General features: G+C 42.0%; 1 protein-coding gene across 2 annotated transcripts in view; it reads right to left on the bottom strand.

Annotated features, from left to right (window-relative positions):
• The window catches only part of BMPR1B (bone morphogenetic protein receptor type 1B), a 74,379-nt gene that overhangs the window by 11,289 nt on the left and 46,743 nt on the right, over positions 1-16,347 (bottom strand). For both annotated transcript variants that reach the window (XM_085306666.1, XM_085306667.1), the window contains exons 3-6: positions 8,790-8,892; positions 7,760-7,862; positions 2,482-2,578; positions 1,593-1,731 (exon numbers count right to left, since the gene is read on the bottom strand). In XM_085306666.1, coding sequence (XP_085162792.1) covers positions 1,593-1,731; positions 2,482-2,578; positions 7,760-7,862; positions 8,790-8,892 — 442 coding nt within the window. The remainder of the gene's footprint in view (positions 1-1,592; positions 1,732-2,481; positions 2,579-7,759; positions 7,863-8,789; positions 8,893-16,347) is intronic.

The raw sequence follows: 16,347 nt of genomic DNA, 5'->3' as shown, positions 1-16,347 counted from the left end.
GTTTAAAKGAAAAAAATCTAGGAACAATGCATCTGTTTTCCTAGGCAAAGAATGGGAAAAAATTCCTCCAGGAACACCACCAAGTCCAGCAGCTATAAAATCTCCAGGCCTGGCAGAGCAAAGAGGAGGGCTAGAAGAAGAGTTGGGATCCCACCTCAGCCTTTGCAGTGGTTAATTAGCAGCATAAAAGACAAAGGCAAAAAAGATTCAAGTTTCCTGCATTTGTCCTAATTGTTATCGTGACTTATGATGTGTTATGCAACAAGTGAAAAAAAGAAAAAGAGGCCCTTGTKGTTAAATAAATGGGAGGCTCTCATTAGGAATGGTCCTCACTCATGGACACAAGACATGACCCCTCCTTTTCCACGACCACTGCAGGGATATTGGTACAGGAGACAAYGAAGCTTTCTTGAAGTCTGTATTCTAACTGACAAAATTTCTCTCAACAGATGAAAACGGCCATCGATTTTCCATGCTCAGACCCAGTCACCAAGCCCATCTTCAACTTGTCCTTTTTTTCCGCAGTGGCTATGTCTACTGTCAGAAAACTGGATTAAAAAAAAAKTTAGCATTTCCTTTATATGAGAATCTGAGCACTCACTCCTGCCAGAACAAGTCAAGTTTAGTCAGATTTTAGTCAGTCACTCAACTTTTTGCCTCACTGTAAGGAATTATAAAATTTCTCATTTTCTTTCATCTTTAGCATGGAAAAGACCTGAGGGTCTGAAAAGATCTGAGGGAAAAAACAGATAGTACCCAGTACTACTGGGAAACTGGACAACATCTACTGTATTAGATTGCCACAAAGAAACCGGTCTGGTAGATGGAACGGACACGTAGTCTCTGAAAAATGAAAATGAAATCAAATTCCTTTTTTCAGCAGTCATATTTTAAATAAATAGTCTTGTTTTTTWCTTCGTTGCTAAGAAGCGATGACAGCCCTCAAAAACTAAAACTCCGGTGAACAGAAGTGTTTAGCTACAGGATATAAAACTTCTACCTTTTCAGCAATGAGCTCAGGGGTCTTGGAGTCCGTTCAGAAATAATGATAAACTACACTCCATTCCTATGCCTTTAACCTCTGAGATTACCACAGTACAAGGAAAATAATTTGTTCTTGACTTCTGAATGCAAAGTGAAGTCCACACATAAAAAGGCTCCAGGTTTGATGAATTACAATTCCTTTTATATAAAGACTGCGTGTCARTGTTTGAAATGCTATTGTGTGCTGCACATAAAAAGCATGAAAATGGGCCTGCAAGCCAGACGCTGTCCTTTACACTGGGGTAAAGCCTGGTGTGAGGTCTATTATTCTGAATTTATGCTACGATATCTGAGCTAAGTACTTATCCTGTGTTATGTGAGCTAAGAACTGAGCGTTGAGGTAAAAAAGCTAAGCTTTTTTTGGCTTAGTCTCTGTAAAATAAAAACCTCCAGTTCTTAATTGTTTTCCAGCTTAAATATTTCCCATTTCTGGGGAGGGAAACCCTAAAGCAACTTGTATTTTCAAATACAAGTCTCATTTCTTTTTCTCCTCTCAAGACTTACCTCTGCCTTTTAAACTTGATATTAAAATAATATTTGTCTCTTACCAGGAGAGGGAGCCCAGAGCCGCTGCCAGAGCTCTGCGACTGCTCAATCAAATCCTTCAGGGACTCCCCGGGCGGGATGTAGGTCTCGTCCTGCTCCAGCCCGATGCTGTACCGCGGCCGGGTCTCCTGCCTCTTGTATCTGCCCATTCACAGGAAAGTGAAATTAGATTTAATGGAATTATTGAACATTATTATGCTGGACTTGCTAACTAATATTTTCAGTTTTGTTTTCAGCAAACTGTTTTCAGCATCCAAACTCCTTTGTACTCTGGACCACATAACTCAAAGACTGTGCAATCTGGTGCATGTTTGCACAGCAAAAGGAATGTTTCTTTCTTTTTTTTTTCCAGAAAGTCAAATATTTTTAAAATAGACAGTGCAAATACCCTAYTTTATTTCATAGAACGTAGTGGGTCTTTTAGGAGCAAAACAAGGTGAGATAATGGGACCTGGGACTATTTAAAAATGTGAGGAATTATTTAAACATAATGCKTGTAGATTATGATAACATTGTAGCCATATTTACTTACCCTTCTGTATCCCTCTCTTTTGGAGGATCAGTTCTTCACCACATAAAGAGGTTTAGAAGTCTTGTTTGCCCTAACAACAAACTTCATCCCGTGCCTTTTTTCAGATTCAGTAAAGAAAAACCTATGCTTCTACCTGAAAGGTGTTTTAGGATGCTAGGCAAAAGACACTATATGAAATGTATCACAGAGGCATGCTTATGACTAACATGAACAAAATATGCTTTTTTCCTACAACAAAATCATAACTGTGTTTTTATATTTTTCTTTAAATTCCACTTTAAAYTTTTAAAACTCTTAAGTCCACAAAAAGATCAGTATCAGGAAAAATGTTAACAAGCAGCAAAACATTCCTTATTTACCTGAAGTAGCAGAATATGATGATAAGCACCAGAAGAATACTGCAAACAGTCACGGAGATGAGCAAGGCCTTATGGTGAATGTTTCCTTCAGCGAAGTCTGGAGTTTAAAAAGAAATAAAGGCAGAGGGAAGGAAGTCAGAAGATTTGGACGGGGAGGTGGTACCACGCCAGCATCGAAAGACACGCTTCTTAAAAAGCGCACCGAGCGCTTCGAAAAGGAAATAGGTAAAATAACCGGTGGCAAGCGCCGTCGCGCAGAAGCTCCTGGCGAGGAGCCCCGGCCCCGGCCAAGGGCAGGACCGCCGGAGCGCTCTCCGCCAAAGCCCGAGGCAGAGCCCCTCGTGCTGCGGATTCGCAAGGGCAACGAGACACGGAGACTCCTCRGGGACTCTCGGTTTGCCGCCAGGCGCTTTTCCTTTAGAGCTCCCGTTTCCCCGTCTCTCCTTGCCCCCTTCGCACCGCGAGCAGCGATCACCTACCAGCGCACCTTCTGACCACGCCGGTCACGTTTCAGCCTGCCGTTACCTGCTCCCGGAGCATTAACAACGCAAACACCCGAGACCCGGCCAGCGCCTCTGAAACGGGACCCCGGCACGACRCCTATCGGGAAAACACCGGAGCGGCCGATTTCGCCCCGGCGCGCTGCGAGCCGAAACCGAGCGCCCGCTGGGGAAGGGCACGGCTGTCCGGGGGGGTAAAGGCTCTATTTCACGGTTTATAAGCAGTCGCCCCCCTCCAAAACGTGTGGTTTGTAACAGTTTTCAGCTGTCGCAGCCTATCAGCCGAGGAGAGGAGAAACGGAGCGTGCAGACCGTACCGGCGGGCTTTATACTTGGGAGAGCCCGAAAACTTTATCCATGGTGAGAGTTCCCCCACTTSGCAGCATAAATCACCACGGAAGTTGAGGCTAAAAGCCTTTGTACTTGGGAATAACGAATGCTCAWGTCAGATGCAGAGGGAGTAATTCCGATCTTGTTCATGTTTCTGTGTGCCAGGGAGTAAAGCGATGGAAATCAGCGGATTTACACCCAAAGYGTCGCACTACCAGAGCTCGTAATGTGCCGACACTGTTCACGTTGCTTGGGTGTTTATGTCAGCTTGGGTGAGGGATGATCAAGATGCCAAAATGTTAGCCGAACTATGATCATTTTAAGTGACCCAAACACTGTGCCCAACATTTTCAATGGGCTTCTCCAACTTAGACAACTAAGCAAACATGGTTCGTTTTTCCCAGAGGCACTTTGAAAGTGCTGTGTAGCTCTCAAAGATCAGACGTCTTCATCCAAATGCAGCAGACATCAGCATGCCAGCATTTCTTACTACCTGAAGGCAATTAGGCGATGCAAGTGTGAAGAAAGCACGTGAGACACAAACGTGTACGGTCTCCGACGCGGGAATGGCTCGTGCAGATCACAGTAACGCTGCTGACTACGCTGTCTGGGGAGGTTACGTCCCCCRTGCTACTGAAGTCACCTAACGTAGCTTTAGCAATGCTTCACCGGGCAATGCTTCACCAGGCACACCATGGGCCTGAAAAGGGCTCTCACAAAAAAAAGGAGAATAGCTTTGTACACCTTCATATTTATTTGGCTATGGATGATGAGAGGTGATACTCTCATGGTAAGCGAGCTACTGTCTCACCTTTCAAATATTTCCTGTGTTTCCAGAGTGTTTTGGTAGAATTTCATTTGCTGGCTCATTTGAGGACTTCATAAACCAGCTGGCACATGGTTAAAAAAGAAAGAAAGAAAGAAAGAAAGAAGACCCCCATCTTGTATTTTCAACATCTTTTAATTCTGCCGAACTGAGCCAGATCAGTGCTGCTGGGGGCCACCTCTTCTCGTGCAGAGCATGCTGCTCCCCACACACCAGCAGGACAAACGTCCTCTCCCCAGCACCATTTAAAGCAGGCAGGGCATGGGACGACTTTTGGGGCAAGACAGAAGGATGGAGCAGCTCAGCCTTGGAGTCTGCTTGCTCCCTGGCTCGCGGGTTTGCAGTTACGCCGGCTGGCGTGATGCAGATACTCCGTTCTTAAGCAGTCCAAGGCGGAGCTGTGACTTTTCAGTGTTATGTTACTTGGCAACGCAACATGCCAAGCAGTGGGGTTATGAGAATAAGCAGTAGCCACGGAGGAGGCAGCAGGGAGCAGTTACCTGGGAGGGGGGGGGCACAGAACAAGCCAGCAGCTGTTTCGGGAAGCTTCTTCATGTTCCTTGGCTCRGGGCTAAGAGCAAAGCCCAGCAAAGAATAGAGGACAGCTCCGAGCTGTAAGAGAGCAGTGATGTGCGCAGGGGTCTGTCGCCACGATCGGCAGAGGATGGGAGAGACGGGGACAAAAGGGGGATCTTCAGTGATACCAAGCAGCCTTTTGGTTGCTTCCTTGTGACTCCCCCCCCACCCTGCTCTCACTATTTCTTCAGCTCGCTTGGACATCAGCGAGACTGGGCTGAYGCGTGCACTGAAAACGCCTCGCAGCAGGTCCAAGGGCGAAGTCGGCATAGCAAAGAGAGGGGAGGTTCTCCTCTCTCCCCAGGTCCCTCCGGCTCCCAGCGTTAAGACTATCTCGGTAAAACTGGCGGTGAAATCTGAGGCGGGCAGACTGTGTGCACACATCAAACCCCATCACTCCTCCAATCGTTCCCTTGCCCATTCATCACTAGCACTACAAGCAGGGAGCCAGACATGGTGGCACCACCACTTCTGCTTATATAGGCTTTAAATCAGTAAAGACATATTTCTCCTTGCGACTGGTCTCAGCCTGCACTTTCGCTGGGATTTCCAGGAATATCTTTTATCGTTTAAAATAGAGGTGTTGTATCAGATCCAATTATGATTCTCATTTCCTTAATAAGACAGCTGCACAACTGGGAAGAGGACTTCATGGTATCTCTAGGGTATTTTATCCTGCTAGGTCTGTTCCTAGGATGAGATCAAAACTTCAGCTTAGCTATTGCTACTTTCTTCCACCTCTCTTAACAGAGCTTTGCTGCAACAAGTGTTAATTATTCTAGCTTCTATTTTCACATATGTGGTCCTCCTTTCTTTTCATGGAGAGAGGGCAAATTCCCCTTTCCAGCATGTACCAGATCTGGAAAAACACTTTCAGGGCACAATTTGCTTGCCTTTGTAGCTGTTACCTTGGTAATTTGCAGTTCAGCAACCTCTGACCTACAGCTGGATGATCTCCCTAGATGCTGTTTCCCATGAGAGATGACCTTGGACATAGGTTCACCAGAAGCAAACTTTCTTTTGTTTTTAAATGCTGAGTAACGTACAATATTTTTCATGGTATCCTGGAGGTTGTGAGGTTGTTTCTATAAGCTTGTATTTAACGTCTTTTTTTTCTCTCCAGAATTCACAGTTATGTTTAATTYGATTTACAATTCTAATAGTAATCACTCAGTCAGACCCTAATTTAAATGTTTCCAGTAGAAAAAATGATCACAGGCATAGTATTGGCAACAGCTGACATGCAGTATTTGTACAATAATTGCAGTGAAGATCTATAGTTCAAATTATGGATTTTCCCTCAGTTTTCACCCTCGGATATGGCAGTGACAAATTAAAACAGGTCTGGCACCAGGCATGACATAGTTGCGTAAGGCTTTAATGAAGGTGCTGACTTCACTTCTGCTCAGCCACGTTTTATGAAGTAGCTTCTGAAATGTATTTCCCCAGTACACTAACATGCAGGATACTGGTATTGCAGGGCTTATTTCAAACAAAGATCTTCAGAATATGTTGAATGAATACATAGCCTTTTGTTTGTCATAAAAAGATTAGACAACTTTGCAATATAAAGCAGCTACAGTCCTGTTCCAATGCTATAAAATTACTCTTTCAACAAGCTTTCTCACTGCTATTTAATGGGTCTGCCACTACAGTGCCCAAGTGATGCTTTATTTACCCGTTATATGCACCGAGCAAACCCAAAAATCTATATAAATAACTTCTGTCGCTAGCAGAAGCTTGTTTTATTGCTTTGGGTATGAGCAGCAGATAGGACAGCCAGATARCTAAAATCTTCACAAGGCAGATGCCTAGTTTTGGACATTCTACACTGGTTTTAATATGGAATTAACTCAGTCAGCAATATGAAGAAATCATGGCATCATTTTCAAAACTGAAATGACATTTATTGACATACTAAATAAGTGTGAATAAATATTGACTTCCTTTCAGGGCTTCCTTCTCCATCCAAAGAACTTAAAAAAAACATAACATATTGGGAGTAAAATTTTAATGAGGCTTCACTGACTTAACAGCTTGCTAGCAAATATTTGCATATTACCCTCCACAGGCCTGATTCTCCAGCCTACCTATGCACAATTCCACAGAAGCAAAAGGAACTGCTTGCATGCATGAAGGCTCGCTCCGAGCATGCATCTGCGTATCTGCTGTTGGTTTAAGCAAGAGTGCATCTGTGCGCAGATCTGGATTTTCAACCCACCATAACTGGATGCAATGATTACAGATTCTCTTGCAAGTCTGAACTGATTTCCACAGACTAAACTCCTTGCTGACCATAAAAAAGCTTGGCCACTGTGGCCAAGGCTAAGAGTTTATCATGGGTGAATGTTACTTTTGCTTAGGAATTAAGATTTTTAAAAAATGAATTTTGCAACACCCAGTCAAAATTGTTCTAACAACTTTYGAAAACAGTACTTAAATATGTTATTTAATATTATTTAGATAATATTTAAATAAGACAAGCTATAACCTAACCCAAGTCTTACCCCAAATCCATTAATTTAATACATTTCCATTTGTTCTCAGACAAGAAATTAAGAAAATTGTTGCATGACTTGTTACTCTATTTTAAGCTATGTCTGGTCTCAGATGTGTCTAACATAAGTTACTATGGAGTTATGAACAATACCATTTGTCACGTGTATTGCAGTGACAAAGAGACGAGTCAATCTCAAGGTTTACTATGAAATTGAAAACACACAAAACAAAAGGCCACAACTGACCAAGGTGTTTGGATGACCGCTAGTGTGCATGTCTGTGCTGTGACAATATTGTGCAACTCTAATGCATCTCATGTCCCTTGCATTTATGCAACATAAATAATAGCAAGTATCAGCTACAACCGATCAGTACACTGCTCTCTCTGACCTAAAGCAATTCATATATACTTTTTWAATACAGTTCATCTTTCTAAGCACGTACTGTTGGAGGGGGGGCTTTGGTTTTGGCTTTGTTTCTGTCTGAGGTGTAAACAGCAACAGCAGGAAAAGATCAGTTTGGGGCTGAATTTACCTCTTCCCCTTACCTCGATTTTTCAGAGGCGGCAGTGTAGGATGTAGATGTTTGTTACAGTAGTCCTGACCTGTGCAACATTCAATAGATCTTCTTTGGTGTGGAATGGGAGTGTCCTGCAATCAAAAATGTCATAGAAAATGCAGTAATTATCTGTGGTGTGAAAGTACATTGTTGTTCTGGCACTTGAGAGAAAGGCGTGCATGTCAACTAGATTGTGGTCTACTACAGGTTTCCAGGATGCGTGGAGTAAGGAATTGTGCCACCTCGTGTATCCAGAAACACTTCTTCAAAATCATTAAGACATGAATTCATCCCTTCGCTATCTCTGTTGATGCCCTCGTACTGCAGAAGGGATCTATTGACCCTAATGGTGTAAGACAGAGCTCTGACAGTTACATACGAGCATGCGTTGGAGTTATATTATAAAAATAAGTTAACTTGCACRTTCAAAATAGTTTAGCTATACTAATACAGAAATTGCTGTGTGGATTAATTTACCTGTCATGAGAACAGGGGAAAAGTCCCTTTCACAGACCTTGATGYCGCCCTGGCTAGATTGTTCCTGTACTCATGTAAAATCATTCACGCTTAACTGTAGAAAGGGCAAATGCTTTAGAGTCATCTTGCTCCACTGCCCACAGCCTTTCTATTGCTGCAGTAAGGTTTGCTCTAAGACAGGTGATTACTGGACTCTACGTGAATCTCCAGCATCAAAAATCCAAAACCCAAGTGGAATTGCATGTAAGGCACAAAGGTTGCTGTGTTCGATAAAACAGCATCCTGACTTATTTTAGCTGCTGTAGAGACTTCAAGAATAAGACTGCGTTTCTCTTCATCAGAGCTTCATCTGAGCAGTTATAATGTCACYATCATAAACCATTCTGGGATGTAAATGCAAACCCCTCAGCAATCAGTGCAGAGCACCTATTTGCCAGCTGAACAGAAGTGCAAAAGATGGGYGTCGTAACGTTTGTTGACTGCACTTCAATTGGAAGGCACCAAAAAGCCCAACAAAACTTAGGCAGTAAATGCTTTCTTACCCGACACTGAAAGTCCGAACCCTCTAATCCTAGACATCCCTTGGTGACTAAATGTCCACCGGACTCGTCTTCTTCTATTATGGTGAAGCAGTAGCCATCAGTGCTGAGGATTGGAAAGGAAGAATGAATCAAGAGGAGTTTTTCAAGGGAAAATATGTGCTGCTAAAGAGACTCTTAAGTATTGCTCMTTGCAAGGCACTCCTGCTATTAACAAATCAACGTATTTCCTCCAACAATGTGACAAAATACAATGAGCTGAAGTACTACGGCACAGGTGGCAAAAATGCAGGCTACTAACAAGACAACTTGTTGCAATGCAATCCAACAACAAATGACGGCACCGAGGATCAACTTTTCCACACACAAAGGAGGCTGTGCCTCAGAGCTGACACGCTTCCCCTCCCAACACTTCTCAGCTATAAACCACATTAACAAACATCTCAATTTTCTGTAAATGCCTATGGACATTACAGTGTTAAGACTGGAGACCTGTACAACTGCAAGCATCAGTGCTACAACAGGTCTACCTTGTGCACGAGGAAATGAAATGTGGATACTTGCACCATGGGAGAGACCTAACGAAACAAATATTTTTGAGATATTAACAGTAAAATGCTATTTAGGGTGATTTGTGRTACCTGTTTTAACCATATTACAAACTGCAACATTCTTGTGTATGAGTCCTTGAATTACCATCAACACCCTTCATAACTGTTTACGCGGGTTATAAGCCTGAAGTGATCCATAATGCTTGCGTTTACAAGAATGTGCACCGCAGAGGACAAGTATCTTAACAGATGGCGAGATGGTGCTCGTGATAAATGTCCTTCCTTGATGAAGGTCAAATGCCTGAATGTTACGGCAAGAGGAGGTAGAGGGCACAAAAAGAACGGCTGAGACGGTCGTACATTRATTTCTTAGTGCTCTAAGGGGGGCATGTAATGTGTAAGGAAAACAAATTGACGAACTTGCCTGAAGAGGATCCAAAAGTAAATAAAGAACTCTTTAATACGAGACATTTAAGTTACATAAAAATAAAATATTCCATTATTTCCCCAGCAAAATAACATTGGTTATTACGTTCAATGAATGTATATCAGAAGAGAACACTCAAACTCAGTTAAAAAAAAGGAATTAGAAAGCAAAGAGGATTAGAAAATTTAAACACAGCAAAAGTTCAGATGATTCACTCCTCACTTGAATGAAAGGCAAGTCTAGTAGAGTAACAGCAGCAAAGACAATGAAGATGTAAGGGAAGAGGGGCACTGTTACACATTGGCTAGCTAAACACGATTTGCAAGTATTAGCTACAGTACAGACAAATGCTGGATAGGATCATGTCAAACATTTGCTGCGGCATATTTTTACATTAGTGGTGCAGGGTCTAGCCACAGTAAGCTTATTACTTCAAATAATAATCTATCACCAGTTATTGACTGCTGGATTTGAAAAGTAACCAGTGGTACATCACAAATTACTTTCTTGGAGAAGCAAGCAAAGACTTCTGCCCTTCTTTGACATTACGCATACGAGTAAGGCGAAGGAGACAGTAACCCCTCTGGGCAACAACCACCTTGATTTCATTGCTTGAGCTTAAGATAGGAACGATAGGATTGCCAAGAAGAGAGACTGTAAGGAATCCATTAGAGCAGAATATTATATTAGATTAGATTTTATTTGTTTGCATGGTGCCTTTGATTCCAAGTAATGAGTAAGTAAGTTTAACCCAGGGGACAGAGCAACAAAACAATAAATTGCAATCAAGTGAAATGCAAAAATGAACTCCACAGCTAACAGTCCACAGTAAAAATCACAATACTCAGGTCACAGAAGGAAAGATAGAGGGATGGAGGAAAGAGTCAAATTGCTTGCAGAAGGGGAAGAGAAGCAAGGAAGTCAGTGGTTTTATTTTGTTTCTTTTTCTGACTTGCTATGGGACTCTGACTTTTAGTTCATATTTGAAAATTAGATTTAGGATCCCCAAGCACTTTTGTCACTCYGAAAATTTTATTCCACATCTAAAAAGACAAACAAAATTAGGCTGCATAGAGCAGTCTGGGAAGAGACATAAAACTCATGTTTTGTACAGACACCAATACAATAAGGAAGGAAAACTATGATAAAATTTTTAAAAGGCCTACTGAGCAAAGTAAAAAAGGATACTGTTTGTTTCTATCTCTAATGAAAAGTAAGTTAGAGAAAATGTTGTCATGCAGTATAAGAATCCTTTATTCTATGAAAGATTTCTCAGGAATTTGGGCAAGAGGTTGAAGTGACTCTTCCGAAAAGTAAGAATTACCTCCTAAACATGACCCCTGGCCCCCACCCCCGGCTCTCCTCCTGCTTCAGAGCGTGTCAGGAACACTGCACACTGCACGGAAAGGGCACAGCATAGCCCTGCGGTTTTACTCATTACTCCGTTGCATACCTGCTAATGGTAGATTTTATTATTATTATGATGACAAGTTAGGAACAATTCAGATAAGTCTGCATCATTGCTAATTTAATGTTTATTTTGACGATCACACAAATAGAAAAATATGTACATCGTTGGTATACACAAAGCAATACTAAAAGCTAAATTCTGCACTTCCTAGCAAATTTTTAATATAGAATTGATATTTTTTTTAATTGTGTAATTTGAATGATATGTAAAGAAGGAATTCAACTTGATCTTACAAAATACATTCAGGTACACCTACATTAACCTCCCCCACTAAAGCATTATCTTATTACAGTATGGCACAGGAAAGTGCTTAAATACATTTTGGATGTGATCGCTAATAAGCACAGATTTGGTATGTCACGTATTTGCCAAGAGTGAATTTTTACAGCCAAGTCAAAAGCCAGGAATATAGAGGGAGTTTATAAGGGAAACACCGACAGACACTGCTGCAGATGTGCTGCTACCAGTACGGGTTACCAGAATGAAAGAGGTGATCTTAACTGAGATCTCTGCCAAACGTCAGAAGAGAGGATCAGAAGCCAGCAGCTTTGCAGCTGTCCAAGTAGATGCCCTTATTGGAAAACAGCCGTATCTCACAAGGGATGCAACACTTTCGCTACCAAAATTTGACTGCTAATGGTTTCCTCTCCTGCCTTCTAAGTGCACTGTGCCGTGAGGTTTGGCAAAAAATAATTTGTCAAAGCAACATTATTTCTTCATTTAGTGCCTGTGACAAATAGGTTGGTTAAACAACCTGATGAAAAGATTTTCTCTCTTTAATATTATTTGCAATTAAGTCTATATGAGTATTATTATTTTTGTCCACACCTCCCGTGTGTACTTCTAGCTGTAGTATCAGGATGAACTACGCTGTCTTTACATTTCCATCCAAAGCAGTATGACAAGATCCTGCACTGTTCTTAAAAATGAGGAAAAAATTTTAGGTTATGTTAGGCAGAGGAACCTGGAAATTCATACAGCTGTGTAAAGCCTGGCTGAATTAACTAATTGAAAAATTGGCTTAGATTCCCAATTTGTGTCTAATTCATACATTTTGTCACATCCTTCACTCAAGAAAGATGATGAAGGCCAAACTTAGCAGAACCCTGTCTTTGGACACTGTCCATAAAACAAAGAGCCACTGTAAATGTATTCAACACAGGCTCATTCTCCACYCCCCAAAATATAGTAAGTAGTCGTGCATCAAAGAAGTAGCCTGAAACCAAGTGAGAAAAAGAGCATCATGCAGCTGTTGAGCCAAATGCACCTTCAGATGAGTGTGTAGCTATCTGGAAGGCAACGAGGGACACACAGATGTAGCAAGGCAAAGTTGGCTCACAGTGAACCAAAGTTTCTGGCCACACAAGTCTCCAACTGGCTGACGTAGGTCCTACCCTGCTGCCTGTGGTAGCTCTCGGCTCAGTGCAYGAGCTTTGTGCAGAATGCATGAGATTTGACAGGTCAACCAACACGAGCGCGTTGCTTGGAGTACAGCAACAGCACCAGGGACGAGCATCTCTGCATCCTCACCAGGATTCTGCAGCACCTTTCGCTTATGCACAAAACCTGTTTCAGTACACGTCAAAACTACGAAGAAACAATAGTCAAGACGAAACTCCTTTTCTTTCTCCATTCTTTTTCCTTTTATTTTCTTTATTTTGGCTGCAAAACTGAAACTCRGACCATTTATTTCACTTGACCTTATGATTCTGTTGCCACTGTATGTGTAAGATGTAGCTTCTTTTTTAATGGTAGAACAAATTTAACATAACTATTTACTATTTTAGAATGTTTTCTTGGTTTAAGTAAATTCCATATGCAAGGGAAGTACTTTSTTGTTACTTGTGCTAGAATACGTGAGATTTCCCTTGCATATGGAATTTACTTGAATCAAGAAAACATTACCATTTGCCRTAAGGGAAATACATATTATACATACTAAAATCCTATATGGGCTACCCTATGAGCAAAGCTAAGAACGGGCAATTTCTGGAGCAGGGCTGAGAAGTACAGGACAGAGAACCTGGATGTCATTTTGACCACTTGGGGAGACAGAGAAGCCACCCGCTGGGCCAAGCATGAGACACACAGCCCTAGCAGAGGAGGAAAGAAAGACTGAAGCTTGCTAGAGTTTCTCTCTGCTGATTTGTTTTTGTTTTTATTTTTAACCCTCTAAAGTGGACTTCCTTGCCTCTTGTACAGTCCTGCATAAAGGACTACATTTTCCAAAGGAAAAAAATTTTTTTTGAAAAGTTAGTCGCCTTTATCACATCTCATCATGGCTCCTTTATTAGAAAGTGTTCGATTTTACTCTAAAAATCAAAGTAGCCTAAAAGAAAGGATGTTTGAATTTAGTGTTTTGCGCAGCTCTTGTAGAGGGAAAGCTTCTTCCCTCTACATGCTAAATTACAAAGAAAATCCAATCCTATCATCTGGGGAACACGAGAATGAAAATAAAATCASTCAAGTGAATTATCACTTTTGCTAATGCTGAGAAAGCAACTTAATTATTTTATTGCCTTAGATAACCAAAGCTACCTTAAGACGCAACTGGGGAAGAAACACAACCAAGACCAGTAGGCAGTAAATAAGAAATTAAACTCTATCAGCCTGATCTTTAAAACTGTCAGCATTTATTTGTGCATGGGAAATTGAGAGTGCTACTAGGTATCTAATCAGCCTCTGCCTTTATTGTAAGCCCATTACAGTCATAGCCAATTAAATTTAACACTATTTTTTAGATACACAATTAGTCATGATTAGACACAACTACACTGCCCACCCATTCATTGCATATATACAAAATTTGAAAACAAACAGTAAAACAAGCCCCTGGTTGTCTTCAAAGCACTTTGAGCTTCTTTCRCGAATCCCACAGGTGTTCAGAAAGAAAGATACAGTTTCAACAGGTTGCAGGCTAGCACATCCTTTACAAGCAGAGGATTCTAAAACTTTCACAAATATCCTAATTGTCGGGGCATCTGAGCCCACTAATGAGCTGTAACGGCCCCAATGTGCTTCACTTGGGCCCCCGTGCAGGCACCTCCCCGCCCAAGAGCTCATTTAAGCTCAGGTCTGGGCAGGCAGGCCCCCCTGGTGCTATGTTGTGGCTGGGCCTGCCTTCAGCCCCATCTCCCAGACAGACCCCAGGACAGCCTACTAGCACCCAGCTCGGCCTGCTGCGTTCAGGTACGGAGGGATGAGGCTGTGGCGGGTGTGTGGTTGGTTTGTGGCCCTACTCCTCTGCACAAGCACTTTCTTGATGAGGAGCCTCCAGGACACAGGCAGGCTTGACCACTGCCTCTGTGGGGCTGAGGGMCATCAGCTGCATACATTTGGTGGGAGAGTAGCTTAATATGAGATATACAATATCTAGAATCTCAAAAATCCACCAGAATCTGATTTTTAATGATTCTTCTAAAAACAAGATTAAATTCCAGGAGATTCAGAACTAAACTCCTACTTAATTCACCTGTACAGGTATGACTTGGGAAAATACRCCAATTCCCTTAAATAACTCATTTAGTATAGGATGTTATGCAATCTTTGTATTTTAAGACCAAAAAAATGCTTCCTGTACCACACACACACACTGCTCAATGTTTGCAATGTTTTTAGYAGGGTCATACTGTAAAGAAAGCTTTAACTAGAGCATTTACTACTGAAACAGAAAATAATCTGCATTTGTAACTGTGGTGTTATCCTCAGCTTACTCAAGTATTGTGGAACTTATGCAGCAGTATAAAGAAAGGGGAAATCTGTATGCGAATGCAGGAAGCTGTCAGAGGATTTGAAACAGATGTGGTTAAGAATATTGACTTTAAACTTCTAAAAATGCAGTTGTGGAGAGGATTCTAAATGGCCACCAGATGTCCTCATTTTATAAAGACATTCAGAGTGCTAGTATTACAGTCTGTGTTCGTGCCATCAGAGAGAAGGGCCTGCAGGAGTGGCCCAAAATCTGCAGGTGGGATAGCAAGGCTGCTTTTTCATAAGATGTTCTTAATGGTGATTGCTGCAAGACAGGCTATCTTGTGCTGAGAGCTTAACTTAACTACACCTGGAAATGCTTTCTTGTTGACCTTGGGGAGCACTCCTGGCTCCCTGGCAAGGAGAAGCTGGTGGGGGTCTGGGGGGAGGGAGCTGTGTCTGACACCTCCCAGAGCCCTGGATGCAGATCTGGTCAGGGTATTTTCTTGGCAAGGCTTTGCCAGGCCATGGTGCCTCACCCGTGCCTGGCTGACAGCTCAGGGCATTGCTGGCCCACGGTCAGCCCAAGGCTGAGCAGATTGGTAGAGCTGCAGAGAGATTCAATATTTATCAGATTTGACTTTTTAAAAGCTTTTAGTGCCTATGTATAGGGGAGGAAGATGATTAATGCAGTAACGTCTAATCTGAAACAGTTAGCTGTCCTTCAGACAAATACAGTGCAATCAATGCTATTTGCACTTCAATAGAAGCCTCTCTCACAGAGGTTAAATGAGAACTCCAGCTTGCTTTAAGCTTGTGCCAAGAGTCATTCAGGTTATACTGAAATAGGAAAATAACAAGCTGATTAGTATGATCCTGAAATAGAAGGGGGACTAGCAGTCCATGCTTACCTGAGTGGTCTGAGCCAAATCTTTTGAAACCTGTTTTTGACACAGTCAGCTAATTGGACCTAATAACTGTTCCTTCCCAAAATTAGAGTTGGGAACTGCTTCACACTGTAAGCTCCTTTTTCCTTTTCATCCTTAATGTGAACTACATAGCAGGTAATTTAAGCAAAAGATGAGATTAACAGAGCTAAGCAAATGTAGGGAAACAAGGGCTGTTGTACTCTTTGTATACATCTGCAGCCCTCATGCATAAAGGTRAGGGGAGCCATAGGAATGATCACCGTGCTGAAAAGGATTGCTGCCAATAAACTGCAAAGGTAGGTAAATTTGGGGTCTTCTACTTCTATAAGCTCTTGATAATTTTCTTATATCATTCCTCCTTGACCAATGGGCAAGGTGGATAATGCTAGGGTGGCAGCAACAGGCTGGGAAAGTTTGGATAAAATGCTAGTCTTTTGGCTGTTTCTTTTTTCCCTGAGCTGAAAAGTGAATAATATTTTTGATGGATAAATTC

Source organism: Rhea americana, unplaced genomic scaffold (genome assembly GCF_003343005.1).
Source record: "Rhea americana isolate MKP2758 unplaced genomic scaffold, rheAme1 scaffold_244, whole genome shotgun sequence".
Classification (NCBI taxonomy): Eukaryota; Metazoa; Chordata; class Aves; order Rheiformes; family Rheidae; genus Rhea; species Rhea americana.
This window is presented reverse-complemented; position numbering and strand designations above follow the sequence as displayed.